Source organism: Puccinia triticina, chromosome 3A (genome assembly GCF_026914185.1).
Source record: "Puccinia triticina chromosome 3A, complete sequence".
In the NCBI taxonomy this organism is placed as follows: domain Eukaryota; kingdom Fungi; phylum Basidiomycota; class Pucciniomycetes; order Pucciniales; family Pucciniaceae; genus Puccinia; species Puccinia triticina.
This window is the reverse complement of record NC_070560.1, coordinates 3,272,355-3,295,832: the sequence shown is the minus strand read 5'-3', so window position 1 is coordinate 3,295,832 and position 23,478 is coordinate 3,272,355. Positions and strand designations below refer to the sequence as shown.

Genomic DNA, 23,478 nt, shown 5'->3' with positions numbered 1-23,478 from the left:
TGCAACGATATGTGGGTACACTCACACCTCTCACGAGCTCGAAACTAGACGCTAAAGGATTCAAGTGGGGACCTCGAGAGGAGGCAGCATTCCAGAACATTAAGCGGATCATGACGACCCTCCCATGCCTCAAGAACGTCGACTATGAGTCAGACGATCCTCTCTGGCTTTTCACGGATGCTAGCGGGTCGGGACTTGGCGCGGCGCTGTTCCAAGGAAAGGATTGGAAGCAGTTGTCCCCCATTGCGTACGAATCCCACCAGATGACGCCGGCGGAACGTAACTATCCGGTACACAAACAAGAACTTCTCGCGGTCGTTCATGCATTACAGAAATGGCGAATGTTATTACTGGGGATGAAGATCAACGTCATGTCAGACCACCACTCTCTCGTACATCTTCCACGCCAACAATCTCTTAGTAAGCGACAAGCGCGTTGGTCAGAGCTCCTTGCGGATTTCGACCTGAACTTTAACTATATCCGAGGCGAGGACAATTCCGTCGCGGACGCTCTCTCCAGGAAGGATCTCCCAGAGGATGAACCGTTAGAACAGGAGATCGCCTGTGTGGCCGCGTTGACAGAGATTGGTTTGTCTATTTCCCCCACCTTGAAACACTCTATCTTGACTGGTTATGCCCACGACCAGTTCTGCATTGCCTTACGCGATGCCCTACCTCTTCGCACAGACTGCGTGGAAGAAGATGGGCTGCTATTTATTGATGGCCGCCTCGTCATTCCCGCAAATTTTGAGCTCCGGAGAAAGCTGATCAACGAGGCTCACCACCGATTGGGCCATCTGGGATTTCTCAAGACTACACACGAACTTTGCCGCGATTTTTTTTGGCCACGGATGTCAACGGACATTCGACAACTCCTTGAACGATGTGAGACTTGCCAACGCACTAAAGCACCTACCACGGCCCCTGCGGGCAAGATGTTGACGCCATCCTTCCCTCGACAACCTTTGACGGACATCGCCATTGACTTTGTTGGCCCTCTCAAGAAAGCGACCCATTATGATATGATTCTGACCTGTACATGCCGACTGTCAGGTTTTGTCCAAATTATTCCGGTCCTCCAGACAGACACTGCTGAAAAGACCGCCAGCCGGTTCTTCAACGGCTGGATCGCTCGTTTTGGGCCACCCTCGTCAATAATCAGCGACCGCGACAAAGCCTGGACTTCTCGTTTCTGGAAGGCTCTCATGTCTAGGCTCAACATTGGTTTCCATATGACAACCTCGTTTCATCCTCAAGCAGACGGACGTAGCGAACGATCAAACAAGACCATTGGACAGGTCTTACGTGCTTTTATCTCAAAACGGCCGGGCAAATGGCTCGAGACTCTTCCTGCTGTCAAATACGCGCTGAACTCGGCTACCAACGTTGCCACGGGGTTTAGTCCCTTTGAGCTTTTGTATGGCCGTAGGCCGTCCCTCTTCCCCACCCGTCCTGCCCCACTTACAGATACTCTCCCCGATCTCCTGGCCCTCGATAAATGGTTGAAGCTACGAGAAGATGTCTGGGCGGAAGCACGGGACAATCTTTGTTCTAGTCGGATTCGACAGGCAGTTCAACATAACAAACATCGTACGGATCCCCCGCCTCTGTCCATCGGCACGCCTGTTCTTCTGAATTCTGCTGATTGGTGAGGAAAACACCAAGGAGGCGTCGACAAGTTGAAGGACCGATTCGAGGGTCCTTACATCATCACCAAACTTTTCAACAACGGTCAGAACATTGCTCTGGATCTTCCAAACGGCGACAAACGCCACCCGGTTTTCCACATCTCCAAGATCAAACAATTCCGACCAGCCTCGACTCACACTCTGGAGTCTCCTGTGAACACTGCCGATACTGTTTGACTGTCGCCTCTGTCTTATAGGGGGGGAGACTGTGAGACCCCCCTTGAGGCCTCACAAGCAGGGATTACATAATCCACTCGTCAGACTCTTAGACTCGGAATCCCCGCGCCCTCCTAGCTCAGCAGAGAGAAGCTAACCTCTCTCCTGGGCTAGGTGAGCATTTTTCCTTCTTCCTTATCTTCAGTTGTATTAGAGAGAGAAGCTAACCTCTCTCCTGGGCTAGCTCTTGCAATATAAGTGGTTCCTAGAAAAGTCTCTCCTTGGCTTCGAGCCAACGTGCCAACCCTGATAAGCGCCCAGTGAAGAGTCCCAGAGCGGACTCTTACAGAGATTGCCCTCTTTTCCGCCTCATCATCAGCCATCCAGCAGTGCTTCCTTGTATCCAATCAATCCCCTCTAACATCGACATCTCCCACTCCACAACACCATCACCATGCACTTTGCTCTCGCCAGCTTGCTCGCTCTCGCCCTCCTCCAGGGCAGCCTTGCCGCTCCAGCCAGTAGCCCGGCGACGCCGCCCTCGCTCGAAAACACCGCGGACCCGAGTACGCTTCTGCACAAACGTCAATCTTTCAATAGCGCGCTCGGCGGCTATGGAGGCTATGGCTTCCCCCGTGGCGTCTACTCCGGAAGCTCGAACGGATACAGCGCGCAAAACTACCGCAACACCGCCACCAGCTACTCGCCCTTCGGCGTGTCTAACAGCTTCAATGCCGGGAGTAGGACTGCCGGCTACTCCAACAATTGTGTTGGCTATTACGCTAAGGACGCAGACGCCAAAAAACCTACCAATGTCAGTCTCTTTTCTCTTCGCCACAATTGCCGTCTCATTCTTGATGTTGCCTCTTATTGACTCATCAATCCTTGATGCTTCACAGGATTCGTAATCGTGATTATCCGCTCAAGTCTCCTCCTCCTTTGATTCATATCCCCCTGCCGTTCTCCCTTGTCTCTCTGATCAGATTTTTAATGCCTTTATGTGTCTGAATTATACACTCCACTATACCCGTTCCTATTTCTTGACGCATTCAATGATAATGTGTGGCGGCTTTACTATTGTATTGTAATTTTTATCTCCGTCTGTATCCACTAACGTTACAATAAGTCATGAATTTCAGTTTTATCCTTTTGAATTTTTAAATTTCACATTGCTTTGATGGTTATTGAGTCTCGCGCACAATGACATAAAAACTTAGTGATCAACGCCTTTGGACGACTTGCTCAACACAGCAAAGCCAACTTTCTCCGTTTTCTCAAAAAGAGGTACGGCGTACGCAAAGCTATCTCCTAGAGCTGGGAGGGAGGGATAGGGAAGCCACACTTCTTGATGATTATCACATTTAATTTGTCTATCCATTTCCCCATTCTATCACACACATCCACTCCCAATCAATGATTCAATAATCTCACAAGTGGCTTGGTGCCATAGTGGATCACAAAATGGATCTTCCGAAGGCATTGTTTGGGCATTGACACACACTTCAGAAAAGAGACATGTAAAAAGAAAGAGATGGAAGAGAAAGATGGACGGAATCAAGAAGAGAGCTTTGTGTGTTTACGGTCAATTGTGCTCTCAGAACTCAGGGACTTGCTGGAGCGCTGATAGGCTGGATGCAAGACGTTTTCGACGTAGCTACTGAACGTGCTTCTCGGGGTGCCAATGATGTGTGAGCCCTATGAGTGTGTTTCAATGAATTTCAGCGATTTTCTTTGACTCATCAAGTGATCAGGGAAATGCTTACTTTAGAAACAATCATCGACTCCAAGACCGGAAATAGGAACCTATCAAGATTCACGCCGTCGAGGTTACTCTTCAGCTGGGAGAACTCATATAATTCTTGCACCTCTTCCCCATGACCTGCTTCATGTTGACCATCGTGATATGGTGAAAAATCCAACTTCCCAGAAATAGCCTCTCGAGCGTCATGTTTCGTTCGAGTTTGGGCCGATGTTTTCGGGCTTGAATTGTCGAGACCAGCAAGCCCTCGGTTGCTCGATTTAAGCGCCTCTTTTGAGTCTTTCGGTGTAAGAGCCTTGATATCTTTGGACGAAAAAACGCAAGGAAAAGTATCAAAAATTATACTCAAGACTTCTTGGGTCTTGACAGATTTTGAAGGGAGGTCTGTTGAGATATATATCGGTACGTTAAGCTTTTCGAGTTGTCTATCCGCTTTATCATACAACTTTCCATTGCATTTGAAACGTGGTTTGGGTCTTCGATTGATCGCCATCGCGGTGCTCGCCCGTCTCATAGTTCTCGCCGGACCCAATCGGCCCCTTCTGACTCTTCCGGAAGCTTCTTGGTCCGTCTTCTTGGAGCCGTACTTAGGATTTTTGTTGCCGTACACAGGGAAATCGAGATCGCTTAATCCGTTTCCAGAATCGGCTTGATGATTGTCGCTGAGGGTTTTGAGGTTGGAGTCAAGATGCTCCTGCCCGCCTTCGACGTAGGCAACTTTCAGCATTGCCTTTGATTCGTGTCGTGCAATCAAATCGTCTACTATTCGTTGGTCTAGCTTCAAGATCTCCTTGCAAATTTTATGGAATGTTTCTCGTATTATCTGTGGGGACTGGACCTGAATTACCATTCGCAGAGGAGTCAGGAAAACTGGGTTATGATCAAGACTGCAGTCTGCCGACCTAAGCGGTAAGGAATAGAACTCACTTTGAAGAAGGCATTTGCTACTCTGAGGTGTAAGCCGATGTAATTTCCTCTTCCTCCCAAGCGGTCAGCAATTTGATCAGAAATCTTTTCTAGCAAAGGTAGATTTAAAAATTGATTGTCCTCGATCGTCTGATTAAATTTCTGCATTTCTGGACTACTTAGTACAACCCGTTCGCTACCAAAGAGAGACCCAAAGCTCAAGAGTCTCGTATCACTGAAGTCGGCCAAGTCGTCGATGTTCAGTCTCCATGTGTACTTCGACTCAGCCACAGAGGCAGCCGTTGTGGATTCGTAGACTTGGTAGCTATATCGAAACTCATCCTTCACCTCCAGCCACTCGCCGGGGTAGAGCTTTAAGGTGTTCCATAACCAAGCCTCGCGTAAGTCAGTCCGGTCAATGATCGGCACTTTCTTGTAAAGCTCTTTGGTATTGAGGATGTAGTCAACTTGTACAGTCGTCCAGTCAGAATCATACTTGCATTCTTCGAGTAAACTCGATTTATCTTCGTCTACAGGACCTCGACGACTTGCAGAATGGAGGGCTGAGCATTCAGATAAGCGTTCATATTTCTTCTCGTCCTCTTCTAAGGCGTGACTGAGCAATGTGGAGTTGGCCCAGCGTAACGGATGTCCTAGTCTGAAGGGTGGTAAGATCAGCGTGCGATTCAATAATTTTGCCAACTTGAACGCATTTTTCATTTCGATCCTTTGGTTGTGGAATCCGGAGTGCGGCAAGAATGTCAAAAATTTGGTGCCCTCTAACTCTTTCGTCAGATGATGCACACTCGGTCTAACATTTTCATATCTCAAGTTGGGTTGAAATCGCATCCTCGGCAGTGGCTTGTATGGCTTATTCGGCGCTTCTTTCACTATCAGTCGTTCAAAAATTGGTAACGGTCCTTTTCGTTCTACAATTTTTTAGAGGGATTGAGTCAGTAATCCGGCACTTTGGAGAACCCCAATTCATGGATATGAAGCTAGTCTTCCGAAAATTTCTCACCAGAACTTTGAGCTTCCGCTGGGTCTGTATTAGCTGGATCAACAACTTGATCAACACGAGAAGATGATGCGTGAAAGCTTTGCGGTGGCTTCCTATCGCCGGGCACCTCGTCAAACTGATGAGCGCTCTTCGGTTGATAATAGGGGTTGGAACTTGCGCTCGACATCTCATACGACTCGCTTTTCCAATCTCGAGAGTCTTCCTTGACGTTAACCCTGATTGATACCAAGTGAGGATCCTGGGACGATTGAACATTTTGAGCCGTCCAAGTATAAAGAAGTGTTCGGGGAGGGAAACGTAGTAGGGCCACCGTCGAAGCTATCAGAGCGATTATCACAAGAAGCCTGCGGGAAGTTCGTTTCTTCAGACTTCTCAGTGGCGTGTTGCGAAGGGAAGAATCCTCTAGGCCAGCAGACCCCTTCGATTGATGGAAAGATGGTAGATCCTGGTTCCGCATTATAAGAGCCACAAATGCATAAGTATTGAGGATCAAAACAGTGCCGTTGGGAAGTGCCAATTTCGTCACCTTCTTCTGCTCCTCTCAAAGCGACACATGAGCAACGCTCACACATCCATCTCCGTCCAAGATTTGTGGATCGCGCTAGATTGGATTTGGACAAGTACGACTGTGGCAAAAGGAACAACGCCCGATCATCTAAAGAGAGGAAGCATCCACAAATAAATTGATGATCGAACTATCTTCCCAAAAGACCGAATCGGCGCAAAAAACAATGCTTCAAGACAGATGCACGGCTCACCTTCATAAGCTAAACCAGGAAAGCTTGCGTATAGCAATTCTTCTGATCCTTTCAACGGGAATAATGTATATATGATAGCTTGTAGGGGCAAACCGCTTGATTTTGGGACCTGGCATTTTACGAATAAAAGCGAGGCATCAAATTTGACCTCAGGGAAAGGAGCGCTTGACACAAGTACCGTCGTTTCAGAGGGCAAGTGGCTATGTACGAGCTTAACCAAGCCTCTCTGGAGGAGAGCCCCGCAGGGTGATCTCTGTCTCACAGAGAGGCCGAACTTGGAATTTTTGCAAGATCACAAAAATCCAAAAATCAGACTCTTCAAGATTGAACTGAAGTTGATTCTTGATTTCTCAATCAGGATCCCTCCTTCACACAGTTCCTCCATTTAGGCCCCAATTATAAACAAAATTTCGAGTTATATTTTGAAAGTATTTGAAGAGAATTTTGAAACGGAAATGAAATCAAAATGAAAGATTTTTGATTTCAAAATCCTCTCGGAAAAACTTCAAACAACAGGGTGCACATATAAACAATTGTGCATCCCTGAGCAAGTAGCCTGCCGGAGTGGGCAGGCAGGGGCGATATGTCTGTGACACGGGCAAGCTGGATAGAATACAGCTTGCCTGTTCAGCCTTGGCTGTCTGAACCAAAAAAGAACCCGCACACCTCGCCAGGCCAACACGCACACGATGATCCCCCTCCCAATGATTGACTCAACGAATCAGCTCCTCGCCACTTGGCTTTGGAACAAGCAGAATAACGCGTTCGGATAATCTGCGGCAAGATTGTAGCTGTATTGATGTGCGTTTTGTCCCGTGGTCCCGCCGCCAAGGGCAGGATCATATTGCCCCTGGTGGTCCCGGGCTGCCTGGAGGTGTTTGTAAGGGGGCCATCTGTTTTTTTCTCAGTGAGTGCAATCGTGCAATCCGGTACATATATTGCACAATTGCAGCAGCAGTTTTTTTCATGTGTCAGCCGACCCCCGCCCGGTGAACTCCGCCAACCCAGTACAGCCATTAAATGGGGGGGGGGGGTCTGAGGCACCAGTGGCCTGGCAACCATACAGGCATACTGCCTGTTCAAAATTTTGATTCCTCGGATTTTGAGATTCTGGAATCTTAAAAGATTTGTGAATTGAATTGCTAGGTGAAGCCAACACACTTAAAGAGAAACAAGTTAGAAATGAGAAGTGAACAAAAGTGAAATGAAACTGAGAACCAAAATTGAGATCAACAGAGACTTGAGTTAGGACAGGAGTTTTGAGATGGGCTTGGAAGAGAAGGACAAGAGTAGGACAATAGACTGAGAACAAAGTGATCAGTTTGAAGTATCCGGAGAGCTGTGGATTGAAGAGTGATCTCACCAGACAGGAAGGACTTGAGTTCAAGAGAGGATGAAGAAAGGGGAATGAGAAGAGGATAAAAAGTAAGAATGAGTTGTTGAGGGGTGAGTTGGTTTGAGGAGTCGAGGATTGAGGATTGAGATCGAAGAGGTGATTGTTTGAGGAAATGAGTGAGTTGACTGTTGAAGGAAAGAGTGAGTGAGAAAGGAATGGGTTAAGGAAGAGGAGTCGAGTGAGAAGGGAAAGAGATGTCACAGGTGTGACATGGCCATGATTTTTACACTCCCCGTGGCTGGAGAGATCAGGCTGAGAAGGTTGGATCGATGGTTTTTGTGAGATTTGAAACGGAAGACTTAGGAGCAGCTTTTGTTAAGGCGTCGGCAAGCATGTCAAAAGTGCGGATAAGGACAATCTTGATGTTTTTGTGCTTAAGTTCTTGTCGAATTCCCTTGGTCTTGAGGTCAATATGTCTTGTTTTTGGGTTGGAACCAAATTTCTTCAATTTGTCGTCGAGGCCCTTGTTGTCGATGTAATGGGAGGTTGCAAATTTTTCTTTGAATTCATGGTCGTCCATCATTAGTCGTTCATTGAGTTCTTTGTTGTTGATGTAGTGTGTGGCGGTATCCACTTGCAGGTCCCATATGTCGGACAGCAGAGCCTTCAACCAGGTACCTTCGTGGAAAGCGTTGACTAGAGGATTTAGTTCAGCTTCAGTGGAGGAATATGTCACATTGTGTTGTCTGCAACTGTTCCATGAAACCAAAGCTCCGAACAAGTAGCACAGATATCCAGATTGAGAAGTCCTGTAGATCGGATCATCGCCCCAGGAAGCGTCGCTGTATATTTCTAGTAACTCATTGGGATTCCGAATTTCTAGAGTGAGTTTCATGTCTTTGGTGTGTCGAATGTATTGCCACACTTTCTTGACCTCATGCCAATGGGACATTCCAGGTTTGATTGAAAAACAAGCTAGGCTTGAGACGGCAAAGCTGATGTCCGGGCGAGTATAACCGGCGATGTAATTCATGAGACCAATAGCAGATCGGTAATTGATATTCTCCTTTTTGAATAAGGCATGGTCTTTGTCCGAGGCCTCCTTCAATTTGAGATTGGGAGTGAGTGGTGTTGTGGAAGGTTTGCAGTTGGTTAAACCGAGTTCTTCTAGACCATGTTCAATGTGTTTTGGTTGTGACAGGAGAATCTTGTTACCGATCTTTCAAACTTCATGCCAAGAATGGTATTGGGATCATGACAAGACGAGTTGGAAAAACGTTGCTCAAATTTTTCTTTGAAGTTGTTTCTTGGTCCCACTAGAATCAAGTCGTCTACATGGAAGAATAGACGGGAGACCTGATCGTCGCACAAGTATAGACAGGGATTGCAGTTTGATTCGTGAAAACCAACTGTTTCAAGCCAGGACCCGAGCGTTTTGTACCAGTTCTTTGGTGCCTGCTTAAGTCCGTACAGGGCCTTTTTGAGTTTGAGGTATGGAGCGCTTCTATTCACTCCTTTCGGGGTTTTGATGTATATGTCTTCAGATAGAGGTGCATGTAGAAAGGCTCCTTGGACATCAAACTGAGTAATCAATAAGTTTTGATGGAGTGCGTAAAGGAGAATCATCCAAAGAGTTGAGACTTTTCCCGTTGGAGCGAATGTTTCACCATGGTCGATACCTTCGATTTGATTGAATCCTTGTACACAAAGTCTTGCCTTGTGCTTGAGAGGGTTGCCGTGGCAGTTGTCCTTGATCTTGAATACCCACGTTGTGTCTAGCGGGTTAGGTGGTTCATCGAAATGGTCATCCCATACTTGGTGGTTCTCGATCGAGTTGACTTCCTTCTTGATCAAGTCCTTCCAGAATTTCTCATCTGCACATCTTATTGCTGATTCGAAAGAGTTTGGTTCGTAGTAGTGATGGAAACCGAATCGGACTGGCGGTTTGATGATTGATAGATCCCTTAAAGTTCTGCCTTGTGGTTTGGTTTCTTTTGGTTGATTGGGAGCTTTGGGATTGAGAATTTGTGAGACTGTCTTGTCTGATTCTGAGTCTGAGGAGTCATTGATCTCTTCGTCCTGAATGATCTCCTGCTGACTCACAGACTCGGAATTGTTAGGGTCTTCCTGAGTCTGTTCGGTTCGAACTTGATTATGTCCTGATTCCGGCAACTCGAGAGTTTTGTCAGGGTGAAACTCTTCCCAGTCCGCAGAAGTCGGTTCTCCTTGAGGCATCTTGAGGAATCGGACGTGTTTTGAGTCCACGATAGTGCCGCTTTGCAAGATGATTCTGTACGATTGGAGCATCGCATTGAAGCCTACAAGGACTCCTTCTTGACCCTTGCCTTCGAACTTTCGACATTTCACTCTTTTCATGTTCAGTACCACTGTGGTAGTGCCGAGAGGCTTGAGGAAATTGTCCAGAATTTTTCTTCCGTGAACAATCTCGTAGGGTGATTGTAATTCGCCCTTGCAAGGAATTTGATTCAACATGAGACAACAGGATTTAACTACTTCATGCCAAAAGTTTTTCAACATCCCTGAAGAACAAAACGTTGCACGCATGGATTCGACAATAGTTCTGTTTGCTCGCTCCGCTCTACCATTGTGTTCAGGGTGGTAAGGTTTGGATATTAGTCTTTGAATGTGATTTTTCTCAAGGAAGCTGACTAACCTGTCCCCCACAAATTCACCTCCTCCGTCTGAGCAGATCAGGTTGGGGAAGTATCCTCGGCGTTTAGCTTCAGATTCAAGTAGGTTTATTAGGACATTGGTCGTATTGTCCTTCTTTCCTATGGGAAATCCTGCAAGGTATCCAGAGAAGTTGTCGACGAGCGTGAGGATGAACCTGGACTTGATTTTTGATTCTGGCGTGATGGGACCGATCAAGTCAAGGTGAATTCGCTCGAAGACTTTTGATGCAGGTTGAGATTCATTTTTGAAAGGCTGCTTCGTGATTTTCAAAAGAGCGCAAGCTTTGCATTTGAAGTCGTCCCTCTCTGCTTTTGAAATTGAAGACGGGATGAACTGGTCTATGCGTTGAAGAGAAGCGTGACCGAACTTTTCATGTATCAATCTGAGCGATTCCGCTGAGCTTTGAGCATAATTAGCAGAGTAGTTGACTGTCCCTCCTACTGCGTCTGGATTGTCTACAACAAAGAGATTGTTTTTGACTCTTCCTTGGAAGCGACAGATGTTGTCCTTCGAGACTACGAAGCTGTCTTTCTTTGCTGATATTTCACACCCTCTCTCTAGCAAGACTCCGGCGCTGACAAGATTGATGACGATGTCCGGAACATACAGGCAGCCGTCGATGGAGATGGTTGACTGTCCCCATTGTAGAGTTACTCGACCTATGCCCTTGATTGGTAGGGTTGCACCTTCTTTACCGGTACGAATAACGTCTCCATCACTAAGGTTGATTCTGTCAAAGAATTTGGTGTCATTGAAAATGTGAGCTGATGCACCGCTGTTGAGGACTATTTTGAACTTGGGGTTTCCTATCTCGGTCCAAAGTGTGACTAACAACAAGTAGTAGTTGACGTTGTTGCCGTTTTTGTTGGCAAGATATTTGGCCTGTGCCTCTTTCCACCAATCAGGAGCTTTGTCGGAGTTGAGATGCCAGCACAAGTCCGCCGAGTGATTTGAATCTTGTTTCGGATTGTGAAACCCCGACGTGCACCTCTTAGAGCCGTTCGATCCCAACAATCCCTGTCCTCCTTTTTGATTAGACTTCTGGTTTCTTGTTGACAGAAGCGCAGCTTGTGTTGAAGAGGAAGATTCCTTCACTTCTGCACGGTTCTTGTTGTTGAACTGCGTTAGATGATTGCATACAAACTGGACCGTTAGATTTTTGTCAGAGTGCATAATCTGCCGCTTGAGGAGTTGTAGGGTGTCCGGAAGTTTGAAGAGTATTAGATAGGCGAGTATGTCTTGAGGGAGATAGATTCCCACATTGACGAGTTTCTTGATCGCAACTTTGATATCCGTCACAAAGGCTTCTAGAGCGTCTTCCTTGAATCTGACGTATAGGAATTCATTGAACACTCAAGCACGGTTGGCGGATTCGTCAGAAGCAAACCGGTCCTTGATAGCCTTCCAGAGGTCTTTTGCTGAGCCTCTGTTGTCTGCCGTGACTATGTTGTTATGAGTCACGCTGTCCATCTTTGATATGAAGAGCAGTTTCAGTTCCGCATTGACGTCTTCTGCTAGAGGTATAACGTTTGGTGGCTGAGAATTGAGAGCAGTAAGTACCCCCCGTAACTCTAGCAGCGCCGTCATCTTGTCCTTCCAAATCGAGTAATTCTCTTCTGATAGCTGCGGCGTCGTTTCAAGAGCCGTTTTGAGCATAGCTTGTCGGAAGCCATCGTTATTCGTTGAGCCTGCCATTCCCGTTGTATTGGTTATTACAAACGACGGTATCTGCTGTTGTCCTGCGCCGGCTTCACCAGACATAAATCAATCGGTCGTAGGCTTTTAACCGTAAAAGATTTGTGAATTGAATTGCTAGGTGAAGCCGACACACTTAAAGAGAAACAAGTTAGAAATGAGAAGTGAACAAAAGTGAAATGAAACTGAGAACCAAAATTGAGATCAACAGAGACTTGAGTTAGGACAGGAGTTTTGAGATGGGCTTGGAAGAGAAGGACAAGAGTAGGACAATAGACTGAGAACAAAGTGATCAGTTTGAAGTATCTGGAGAGCTGTGGATTGAAGAGTGATCTCACCAGACAGGAAGGACTTGAGTTCGAGAGAGGATGAAGAAAGGGGAATGAGAAGAGGATAAAAAGTAAGAATGAGTTGTTGAGGGGTGAGTTGGTTTGAGGAGTCAAGGATTGAGGATTGAGATCGAAGAGGTGATTGTTTGAGGAAATGAGTGAGTTGACTGTTGAAGGAAAGAGTGAGTGAGAAAGGAATGGGTTAAGGAAGAGGAGTCGAGTGAGAAGGGAAAGAGATGTCACAGGTGTGACATGGCCATGATTTTTACAAATCTCAAACACCCCTCCCGGGTGTGTTTGAAGAGGTTTGGGATTATTTTGAAATGAAAAGAACTCAAAACGAAGTTGGTTTTGATTTCAAAACAATTTCAAAATTATCTCAAAATTCCATTTATAATTGGGGCCTTACTATCCTGGGATGGCAGCCTTGTCCTCTATTCATGGTGTTCAAAGTTGGTTTGCATAATTTTATGCATGCATAAATCATAAAATCATAGAATCTTTTTTGCAGGGGATATGACTGTCTGATTATGTGATACAAAATTTCCTCACCAAAATATTTTTATGATTTTATGATTTATGCATGCATAAAATTATGCATTAAACCAACTTTGAACACCATAATTGATTTAAGGTGTTCAAAGTTGACTTGCATAAAATCATAAAATTTTAAGCAGAAAAAATCTGTACCACCCAAACACTCAAAACAGAGCAATTGTTTGAAAATGGTACTACATAAAAAATTATCACCCAAAAGTTTTATGATTTTATGATTTTACTAGAGTTCAAGGCGGCTACACTGCTGCGACCCAACCCGACCCGCGTTAAACGTTGGGTTGGGTTTGGGCGCTGTTTTTTGACCCAAACCCAACCCGTTTACACCCTGACTCTGATGTAAGCCCCCTCCTATGTTGGGCTTACAAGATGTCATCAGATGATACAAGCCCTTTCACAGACTTGTATATAGCCCATTCCCCTTTCTTCCTTGGCTCAGCAGAGAACTGACATGCAGTCTCTCTGAGCCAGGGAAGCTCTCTTCCTTTGTTTGTTGAAACTTTGTCTCTTTCTCTTACTCACCCCAAATTCCCAGATCCTTTAACACCTTCTGCTCTTTGTTTTCTTTCACTCATCATAATCTGTACAGTGTCTAGTTATGTATGTCTGTCCACATGTCTTGTAGTCTTTGAACCCTGACATCCCTGACTTATCAACTCTCTAGCATGTCTTATCTTTTTGTGTGACATTCACTCATGAGCCTCAGTTATTTTTTTTTGAATATTCATTTTCATCTCACCCACAGTTTGACCACATGTACATAGTCTACTTATACCGTACTAGTTACATGTGAATCAAACCATTGGTTCTCCTCCATCTTTTTCCGCGCCCCAAACTGAGCTGCATCCGGTGAGAGATTCATCCTCACTGCCCTTCACTCTCTTGAGCCACGGAGCTCATTCTCTTTTTTGCTCTTTTGGTTGCCACGGACAAGTCATAGCTTCAACATTGTTCCCTCTCTCTTTCTTTCTTCTTCCTCTCAGGGGAGAACTGACATGCAGTCTCTCTGAGCCAGTGCAATCCAAAGCCCCCCCTGTTTGGTCCTAGAACGTCTCCTCTGCGCCTGTTCCACCACTCATCCGCCATCCGCTCCAGTGAAGGGACACAACCCTTACATCTTAGCTCAAACCCAATGACCAGTACATAGTGGTCATCAAGCCAGGGATTTTATGGGCTCAGTAGGCAGTACATACTGTCCACAGATCTCGGAAAAGCCCAGCTGAATCGCCAGTACATGCTGGCTGTTGAGCTGGGACTCTCCCAGCGCAATGTGTGGTGCATGCTGGTTCTCCAGGCTGAGGAAGGCTCCAATCAACAAACATTAGTTGCTGGTCATTGAGCTGGGATTTTCACATCCCAGTGCCCTGTAATCAAGTGGACTGTGTCTCCACTTGATGGCCAGTACACATTGGACATTGGGAGGAGAAAACCTCCACATGATGGCCTTAAAAACTGGTCATTGAGCAGAGGATGTCTCCACTCAATGGCAAGTATACATGGTCATCAAGTGGAGTTCTCCAATCCATTGCCAGTAAACAGGGTCATCAATTGGAGTATGTATTGACTTGATGACATTGCAAACCACCATTGAGTGGAGGTTGTCCCCACTCAATAAATTATTGGTACTCAAGTGGAGGGTGTCAGGACCCAGGAAAGCCCCTATGGAACACAGTAACAAAGATGTATGAATTTTTGGTCAAAAAACAAAAAATGAATGCACCCCAGATGTATGAATGGGAAATTTGGTGGATAAGGTACTCACCCCAATTGTATGAAGTTTTTTGGGGGACACACCAGGGGGGAATCTGTGGCACTCTCCAGGGAGTGCCAGGCTGTAACTTTATCAGTCAAATGGTCTGAATTCATTTCAATGTCAGTGTGCAACTTTTGTTTGATTGTTTTTATAACTCATTAGAAACTATTTCATGTTAGTATGATGATTTGACATGTTGAATAGTTTGAACTCACAATTCACTCCTCATGAATTTTTGTTCAACTGTAGTCTATGTTACTCATAAGTCTAGATTTCATTGTCTTTCATATTGTGATTTGGCAGAGCATGACAATGACTGAGGTTCAATTCCCTCTCCATAAGCATTGAGTTTTTTCTGTTGACCAAGAGCATCTGCAATAATTATGTTCAAATGGGTATGTTGTGTGTTTAAGCCAACTGGTGATCACTCATCAAAGCCATTTTGAGATGAAGTGTATACACAGTTTTATCTTCAAGTCACAATAGTCTCTTATATTCTTTTTTCTGGCAGGGTTGGCTTTGTCCAACAATTTTGCTGCATAGTCTACCTATTGGGAAGTACAGCTCCTGCCAATGATTCTTTTGTCCCGGTTTTTTGAGGAGAGTAAAAACTCCTCTGGAAGACCTGTTAGTACCCGCTGGATTTGTAACTCCCCTTGATGACTGGTACAGTTGGTCATTGAGGGGAGTAAAAACTCCTCCTGATGACTGGTCTGTACCAGTCTATGGGAGGAGTTGTAACTCCCCTTGATGACCGGTACAGGTGGTCATTGAGGGGAGACTTGGAGTGACAACTCCTCCTGATTACTGGTTTGTACCTTTCATCCATCAGGGTTAATGTAACTCCCCTTGGTGACCAGTATGACCGGCCATCAAGGGTAAGTTCATCAGGGTTAATGTAACTCCCCTTGATGACCAGTACTGACCTATCAAGGGGAAGTTTCACCTCCTATCTGGTCATCAAGAAGTGGTGACTCCCTTTGATGTCCATCTGTACTGGTCATCGAGGGGAGTTACACCTCCTCTTGAGGACCGGTCCCGGCTGGCCCTTGTAAGTCTTGCAGCTCCTCTCAATGACCGGACAGACAAGTCATCGAGGCAAGGTTTAACCCTTCTCAACGACCAGTCTGTGCTGGTCATTGAGGGGAGTAACAAATACTCCCGATGACCAGTACAGATCAGTCATCAGGAGGAGTTGTACATCCTCTCGATGACCTACTATACCAGTCATCAAGAGGAGTTACAACTCATCCCAATGACCAGTATAGTCGTTCATTGATAGGAGTTGCTACTCCCTTCGATGACCAGTACAGGATTTGATCGAGGGGAGTTACAACTCTTCCGGATGACCGGTCATCAAGAGGAGTTGTAACTCCCTTCAATGAAATCCAGTACTGGTCATTGGGGAGTTACACATTTTCTTGATGACCAATTGGTGCTGGTCGTCGAGCAGAGTGACAGTTCCTCTTGATGACCGGTTGGTTCTGGTCATTGAGCAGAGTGTCAGCTCCTCTCAATGGCCAGCTGTACTAGTCATCGAGGGAAGTAACACCTCCTCTCAATGACCCACTTTACCGTGAGGAATTGAATAAAACTTCTTTAATTCCGAAAAGAGAGGCAGTTGCAATGATACAATCAGCAACAGTTGATCATCCACCAGGACGACGACAGCGTAAAAAAACTTAACTACGTTGTAGAGCCTATTGGTTTCTTGCACCTTCTGAATCCGCGGCTTGGCCAGCGGGTACACCTCATCAACACTGGGATGAGTGTTATTTGGTGAGCACCTGCCCACCAGGAGGGATTTCACTATGGAGAAGTCCGTACCAGCTAGCCGAGAAAGGCTGCTTTTGCTGGACGGCAGGGAAGTGTATTGGCTGGCCGGACAACAGAAGGTGTCTTGGCTCGCCGGGCCCGGGGGAAATATTGCTCCTCGGAAATCACCTTCTAGTCTCCATCCTTGCCGAGGTTGCTCCCCGGCAACCACCTGCACATGCATGCTTGCCAAGGATGATTCCTTCCCACCGGGCAGAATTCTCGACGCCTGTACATGCCTGCCAAGGAAACTGGCCATCAAATGGAGTACATACTCCCTTCTCCACTTCATGACCGCTTACATTGGTGGCCATCAAGAGGGGTTCCTGAAAACCGAAGAGGCATTCTTGTGCCGGGCAGGCAAAATGTGGACTTCAAACACCTTTTGCAAGCTTCTTTGAAAGAGTAAGGCTGGGTGGGACAATCATTGCAAGATCAGCAATGTGTAGGTTCTTGGGCCATTTTTTTAGCAAATAAAGAAGTTTTATTTGGGGGTGCCTTTACCGCTCATCAGGATGAGTTCTAACTCCCCTTGATGAACGGTACCAACCTGTCATCAAGAGGAGCTTCCACTCCGCTCGATGACCAGCACCAGTACCCGTCATCGACAGGAGCTACCCTCTTGATAACTAGCACCTGTACTGGCCTTTTATTACCGTTACAGCTGGTCATTGAGATTTTTTATTCCCCTCAATGACCAGGTGTGATTATTACAAGGTCATGTCTCCCCTGATGTTTGGCCAAGCATCAGGGTGTACACCAGTTTGCAACGGACCATTGTGTCCACCCTAATGTTCGGCCAAACATCAGGGGAGACATGTCACACAAGTGACAGGGAAATGATGCCCCTTAACACCCCTTGCAGGCTGTGTTACTCCAGCACTCCTCCCCAGTGACAAGCGGACTGAGCACAGTGCGCTCCAAGCCCCAGGCTAACCTGGACTTTGTATGAGCAGTTGGTACCAGATTCAGCACCTGTTTGATCATGGCGCAAAGGGACTGGTGGAGCAAGGACTCTAGTGATATTATTATATGTCCATACTCCAGGGCCCACAGCCACAATCTTCCACCATCATACTTCACAGATCAACCTGGCTCCAGGAAGAATTCACCATTGGGCCTACCCCAACCACGCAGGAGGTCTTGAGATTCCATTAAATAAAAATTATTAAACATTGGGCTCTGTGAGGTTCAATTCAACCTCCCTGAAATTCTAATATACGCACTGGTCCAAATCTCAGTCTACTGCAGGACTTATACTTTGGGATCTTATCTCACGGGATTTTGCAGAAGAATCATGGTTGTCCTATCTAGTATCTGCAATTTGTGACAGTAGCCCATGACACAATCCCAGAGCCTACTAAAACTTCAAATGAAATTCAAGTTGTTTTGCACTGGAGTCTTGAATTGGCAAAGGTGACAATCTGTTTTTCCACCATATTCAGTTACAGATCCGATCAGCTTTAGTTGAAAATCACATCAATGTGGGTTCAAGCTTGAGTTGCACATGCTCCAGCAGTTGACATCAGTCTGGGTTACTCAAGAAACATATGGTTTGGCACTCCCTGGAGAGTGCCACAGATTCCCCCCTGGTGACAAGAGTAGTAGTAACCAAAAATGTATGAGAATGAGAATATGATGCCACGGTTTTTCTTTACACCCCCCCCCCCCCCCCCTATATTGGTCCAGCTCTTCCTGTATCAACCACATATGCCAATTGCGGCTGGTTTCTTCACTTCCTTGCCGAGTTCCGGGATTTTTGTGAATCTTGAAGTAGCACATCTGCACCATTTATTCGCAGTCACCAAAGGCTTGAATATTACGGATTCTGGTGGGAATTGTGTATCCATTTCCCAGAGATTACATTCTATTCTTATTACAATGTAAAAGAAAAGTGACTGGATGCCAAGGATGAGGCGAGAGAAGGGCTGAAGAAGACAAGAGCACAAGATGCTCAGGGACTCAGAACAAAAGATCAGAAGTCTCCAAAGGAGCAGGTCTGTCTGATATGGGCCTGGAACTGAGTGAGTGTGTATTTCGCAAGGGAACAGAAGAAATGCACTGTGACAAGGGGCCTAGAGAGGGGGCCTAGTTGGCTATGGAACCCTCTGGAAAGGAAAAGAACAACAATAGGAATAAGCCCTCTTCTGGGCATGGGGCAGAATTCTAACACAATGTCTCAAATTGATTTTCTAGAACACTGGCAGAACAAATTTTCAAAGATAAAATCTCTCAAGAAAAGCAATAAAATGTAGATGAAGAGTAACAATCAGTTGTTGATGATAGTCTATGCGGTTTTCTACTTGAATATGAAAGTTAAAATATCTTCTTCTTCCATTTTTTACCTTTGTCACTGCTCTTCTGGGTATGTAGCAGAAATGGCTACTCAAAAAAGTATTTCTGGAAGTATTTCTTCACGCCCGCGGCAAAAAAAAACATACACACAAAATTTGTATGAATTTTTTGAAAAAGCTCTGCATCCTACCCACAAAAAGTGTATGAATGGGCTCCAAAAATGTATCAATTTTTCAAAAATCTTGGAATTTAGGTTACTGTGTTCCATAGGGGCTTTCCAGGGTCCTAGGGTGTCTACACTTGATGTCCAGTACACATTGGCCAGTGGAGGATCCCTGTTTGTATCAGCAATTGATTGGAGAAACCCAATATTTGAGTTACATTACTTTAAACTTGTGTTATCCACGCTTTTTGTGTAACATAACTACCTGCGTTATCCACCGCGCCCTGTTATGTTACAAGTAACGCGCCGTTTAAGTTGCAAATGGTTGGCGTAACAGGTCTTTTTCCAACACCGTTACCCTACGTTATTGCTTGGACAACACAATAACAAGCCCTCAAAGGCCGCTTTGGCGCTGAAATTGGCTTAGCATCTGGCGCGCCGCGGGCCCCAATAATGTAACGAGCAGAAAAAACTGATTCAAGCAGTGGTGCAATAACGTAGCCCACCACCGTTATGAGTAACTGTAATAATAACAGCTTAAAACCCGTTACGTTACCGTTATTGGTAACATAACTACCCACCGTTGCCGGAAAGAATAAGATTGAATATGGAACAACTCAATATGAGTTCAGTATAAACACGCAGCTGGCCCACAATTTAGTTACAAATGAGGAAATGGTTCACATCTGGAAGACTTCCAGAGAGAAATACAGTCTGGAACTCCCCAGAGAGTGCAACACATCCCTCCCTAGAGACACTTCTTCTACTGTACAGGATCCAAAACTAACAATATTACAAAGGGTTTTGTAGATGAGGGAAAAGGGCTGGGGGGAGATGGAAATAGTACATGGATGGGGACAGCTTGGGTGGTCCCAGAAATGAAAACTAGAGGGAATTTGGTCCAGAGACCCATGTGCTATGTTGATTATTAAAAATTGCCCACCAAAAGTTAAAATTCTCTCAGGCCATGACATAGCATGCAAGTCCCTCCTTTGCGGGTCACTTTGCTCCCCCAAGGAGGAGGGACTTAGCTAAGTTAGGTGTTTCTCCAACCACAAGGAAACCATACACATTTTATGTTGTTGGTCAAGTAACAGCCAGAGTATTTGACAAGAGAATTTGGGAGATGGACTTTGTTACTTTCTGTAAGCTGTATGTTTCATGCAGAATCTCAACCACCATCCAAATGATCTTCCCCCCATTATTCATCCCCAAATGATTTCACCTATCCAGTGTAAGCCCTCATCAATTTGGAACACTCACTCTGTGCTGCACTTCTACTTGCTCTTATGGTGTTCAAAATTGCATAAGAGTTTTTTACATAAAATCATAAACTGCAATTTTGGCTGGGAGATGTCACTTTGAGTTTTATGCACGCTGACATCTCCCAGCCAAAATTGGCTTTATGATTTTATGTAAATAGTGTCATATGCAATTTTGAACACCATATCTCTTTCTCTCTGGGCTGGGTGTTGTACCATTAAGCACATTGCACCCATTAGGGGGGGTTCACAATTGAAATTTACAAAACTTTGGGACACATTTCAAGGTGTTTATGAACATTTTTTTAAAAAATTGATAAATTGCACTGATTGATCAGTATCACCTGCTGCTGTGCATTTTCCCAAAATTGTAAAACTTTGTTCATAAAGGCCTTAAATTTGGCTCCAAAGTTTAGTAAAATTCAATTGTGAACCCCCCTATTGTGTCAAATTCCTGTTAGTTGACCAAATAGCTTTTCAGGCAAGTGGCCTAGAGGCCAGAAAATTGTAGCACGCCTGTCAGGGCGCGTCTCTAAAGTGGCGACGCCCTGAATAGAAAAGAACAAGTGGTGAGTTCCTAAAGAGGAAAACACGCTCAACTCAACCGCGGTGCGGGAGGAGAAAGCCGCACCTCCGGTGGAGGGGCTGGTAGAGCTTAGTCGTACCTGAACCCTTAAGGTGGTTCGTGAAACTCTAGCTTACCTTAAAAAGTAGCAAGTGGAAGAAAACCGGATGAGGTGAGGTCGGAGGTTGGTACGGAAACGGAGCGGTGGAGGATGAGCGCAGTAAAAGAGAAAGGATATAAAAGGATATGAGATGCAAATAGAAGTAAAGCCCCGGTCGTTTGTATCAAACAAGATGGACAGGCGTAGTATTCTAATAATGATCTAAGGAACCTCCTCTTGCGCGGAGATTCCTGATCTTTTATAGCCTAGGAGGCCAGGAACTCAGGCGTTCCGTGTCCTCACGGTGTTCCTGTTTGAGCACAATCCACGCGTAGAACATTCGCGTGTTTGTGCTCACTCAAGCACAACAACCGGTGAGAATCACCTAGCCAAGCGTGACAACCAACAGCAGGATTCACATCTGGTTGAATCCCCAGCTTGTTTGCGCTTATGCGCGCACGCGTCATCTCATGTGGTGCGTGTTGTGCCTGGAATGGCATTTGGCGCGCACCCGTCTTCTGTGGCGCGTGTCGTGTCAGCGTTGGCACTGTCTGGACTAGCCAATGGCTGACAACGCCGGTCCCCTGTTGCAATCTTCAGCAGCAGGAGGCTCAGGTCACAATAAAGAGAGTGTGTTGATTGGAGCGGTCTATACAAATTAAAAGCTATTTAGCTAGATATGTGAAATTTTTGCTATGCTATACTATGTGTTTCTTGAGTGGGAGTGAAATTTTTGCGATGTATTTCTTGGTAGCTTACCGGAAGCAAAGCGGGAGGTGGGCCTAGTCCAAGGAGCGGTAGTAGTGCAGACGGCATGCAGCGCAAGCGCGCCATAGAGCAGTAGACCTGAGGCAATATCAGCGCGCCGCGCAGCCCGAGTTCGCAGCAACCGGGGCGCAAACCTAGTTGGCGGAGGACCAACCGGTACCGGCTGGACACTCCTGGCCAAATCGGTACTCTAGCGCAAACGCCGAACGCCGAACTCAATCTGCCGTCTCCTTGCAGGAAAAATTTTCGCCCCCACCCACCCACCCAGTTAGGGGTCCCGCCCACCCGTCGGGCTCTGACCCCAGGGCTTGATACTCCTACGGAGCACGAGAGATTCACAGCTTAGAAGAACGTGAAGTCTCTACTCAATCCTCCCATTTTCCACCCCATCTGTCAGCTGCGGCGGCAACAGGCAGAATGGAACAAAAAGTGGAAAGGAGGGAGGAGAGTGCCAACCTTATCCCACACTTGGAGGGCTTGGGGAGCTACTGGTGTAGCTTCCGGGTCATCCTAGGCAACTGGAACCTAGTAGAAGTTCTAGCACCCGAAAAAGTAAAATACACGACTGGGCTGGGGAAGGAATGATAACCCCAGCCCACAACAAAGACAAACACGAGAGTGGATTGGATGAGTGAGAAACTTTAGTGTATCAAATGCTGGTGGGCAGGAAAAGGGTGATTATTTCTGAAGTTGTATAAATTGAAAAGTGTCGAATCCTATCTCCGGCAGGGAGTCAAGAAAAACCATGAGTCCAAATTATGTACAAAATTGGTTGTCCAGGAAGATATGTGATGTAAAACAGACTCAGAACCCACTTTAAGTTTCTGACTCCGTATCGGAGCCGGCCGGGGCTCCAGTTATATCAGCTTTTTGACGGCGCCATGCAAAGACGTACTCCACCTCAACTTTTTCAGGAATCACCCGAAACCTTCCGATTTCGGTTGGGGGGGCACCAATCGGCAAGATGATGGGTTCTTTGAACTGGGGATGGTTGTCCAATTTTAACATGATTTCTGCTTCGTTAAATGTGTTATTGTCAGCCTCAAGTATGTGCTCTTCTACGTCGTTTACTGTCTGGGTTTTTATCTCAACACGGGTTCCACGAATGTCAAGGCCGTAGTCTTTCAGGATGAAGCTATTGCGGTTATCGCGGTTCAATATGTGCCGGATTACATTCCCACTGGCATCACCAAGATCAGATAAGCAGCCGCCAGTAACTCCGAAGAGGACGAGAAGGTATGTAAATCCAGTCCTGGCTCTCATCTGATAATTGTAGCCGGAAAACTTATCAGACGGTTGAATTAGAATGCGGATAGAGAAATATCATCACACACTTTTTAATTTATCTGGGTAGAGCTTTGGCTTCTGGACTGGGATGTTGTTTTTCGGGATGAATGGCCGCAGAACGCGTGGGAACAAACGAATGACAACGGGTAGCTGAGGATGTCGTTTCTTTCCGAGAGATTGGTCTATTATGCTGGGACGGACACCTCAAGCGGTCAAAATGTTTCCTCGGGACTTGTCCATAGCCGGTATTGTGTATTGGAAGGGGAGAATGAGTAAGACCCGTATGGCAGGACCATGGGAATGAGCAACCCGTCCCAATCCGTCTGGGTAATAGCTTGGGACCTAGACGATGAATATGCAAACTCCGTATCAGTATTATACTGCATGTCATGTTTCTGCTCTAGTCTTCAGTATCGATTCAAATGGCCTAGTCCGGGAGGTGAAATATACGGACCGTGAGTGAGGAGACGTTTCTAATCTCGATTTTACCATACAATCCCGCTTTTACCAGGGGCTCTCCAAAACTAACGGAAAGCGCGGACAAAGGCGGACATTGTCACACATGTCCTCGGT

General features: G+C 46.0%; 3 protein-coding genes across 3 annotated transcripts; 1 reads left to right on the top strand and 2 right to left on the bottom strand.

Annotated features, from left to right (window-relative positions):
* Positions 1-2,298: 2,298 nt before the first annotated feature.
* PtA15_3A392 (uncharacterized protein) lies at positions 2,299-2,787 on the top strand (the record flags this gene model as incomplete). The annotated part of the gene is made up of 2 exons (XM_053167356.1): positions 2,299-2,662; positions 2,744-2,787. 2 exons carry the CDS (start codon positions 2,299-2,301, stop codon positions 2,785-2,787), a joined length of 408 nt encoding a protein of 135 aa, XP_053018581.1.
* A 611-nt stretch (positions 2,788-3,398) lies between these two features.
* On the bottom strand, positions 3,399-5,696 carry PtA15_3A391 (uncharacterized protein; the record flags this gene model as incomplete). The annotated part of the gene is made up of 4 exons (XM_053167355.1): positions 3,399-3,539; positions 3,608-4,441; positions 4,531-5,438; positions 5,531-5,696. 4 exons carry the CDS (start codon positions 5,694-5,696, stop codon positions 3,399-3,401), a joined length of 2,049 nt encoding a protein of 682 aa, XP_053018580.1.
* A 43-nt stretch (positions 5,697-5,739) lies between these two features.
* Positions 5,740-22,881, bottom strand: PtA15_3A390 (uncharacterized protein; the record flags this gene model as incomplete). The annotated part of the gene is made up of 4 exons (XM_053167354.1): positions 5,740-5,975; positions 6,057-6,185; positions 6,289-6,397; positions 22,525-22,881. The coding sequence occupies 4 exons, from the start codon at positions 22,879-22,881 to the stop codon at positions 5,740-5,742; spliced, it is 831 nt and encodes a 276-aa protein (XP_053018579.1).
* Between the last annotated feature and the right edge of the window lie 597 nt (positions 22,882-23,478).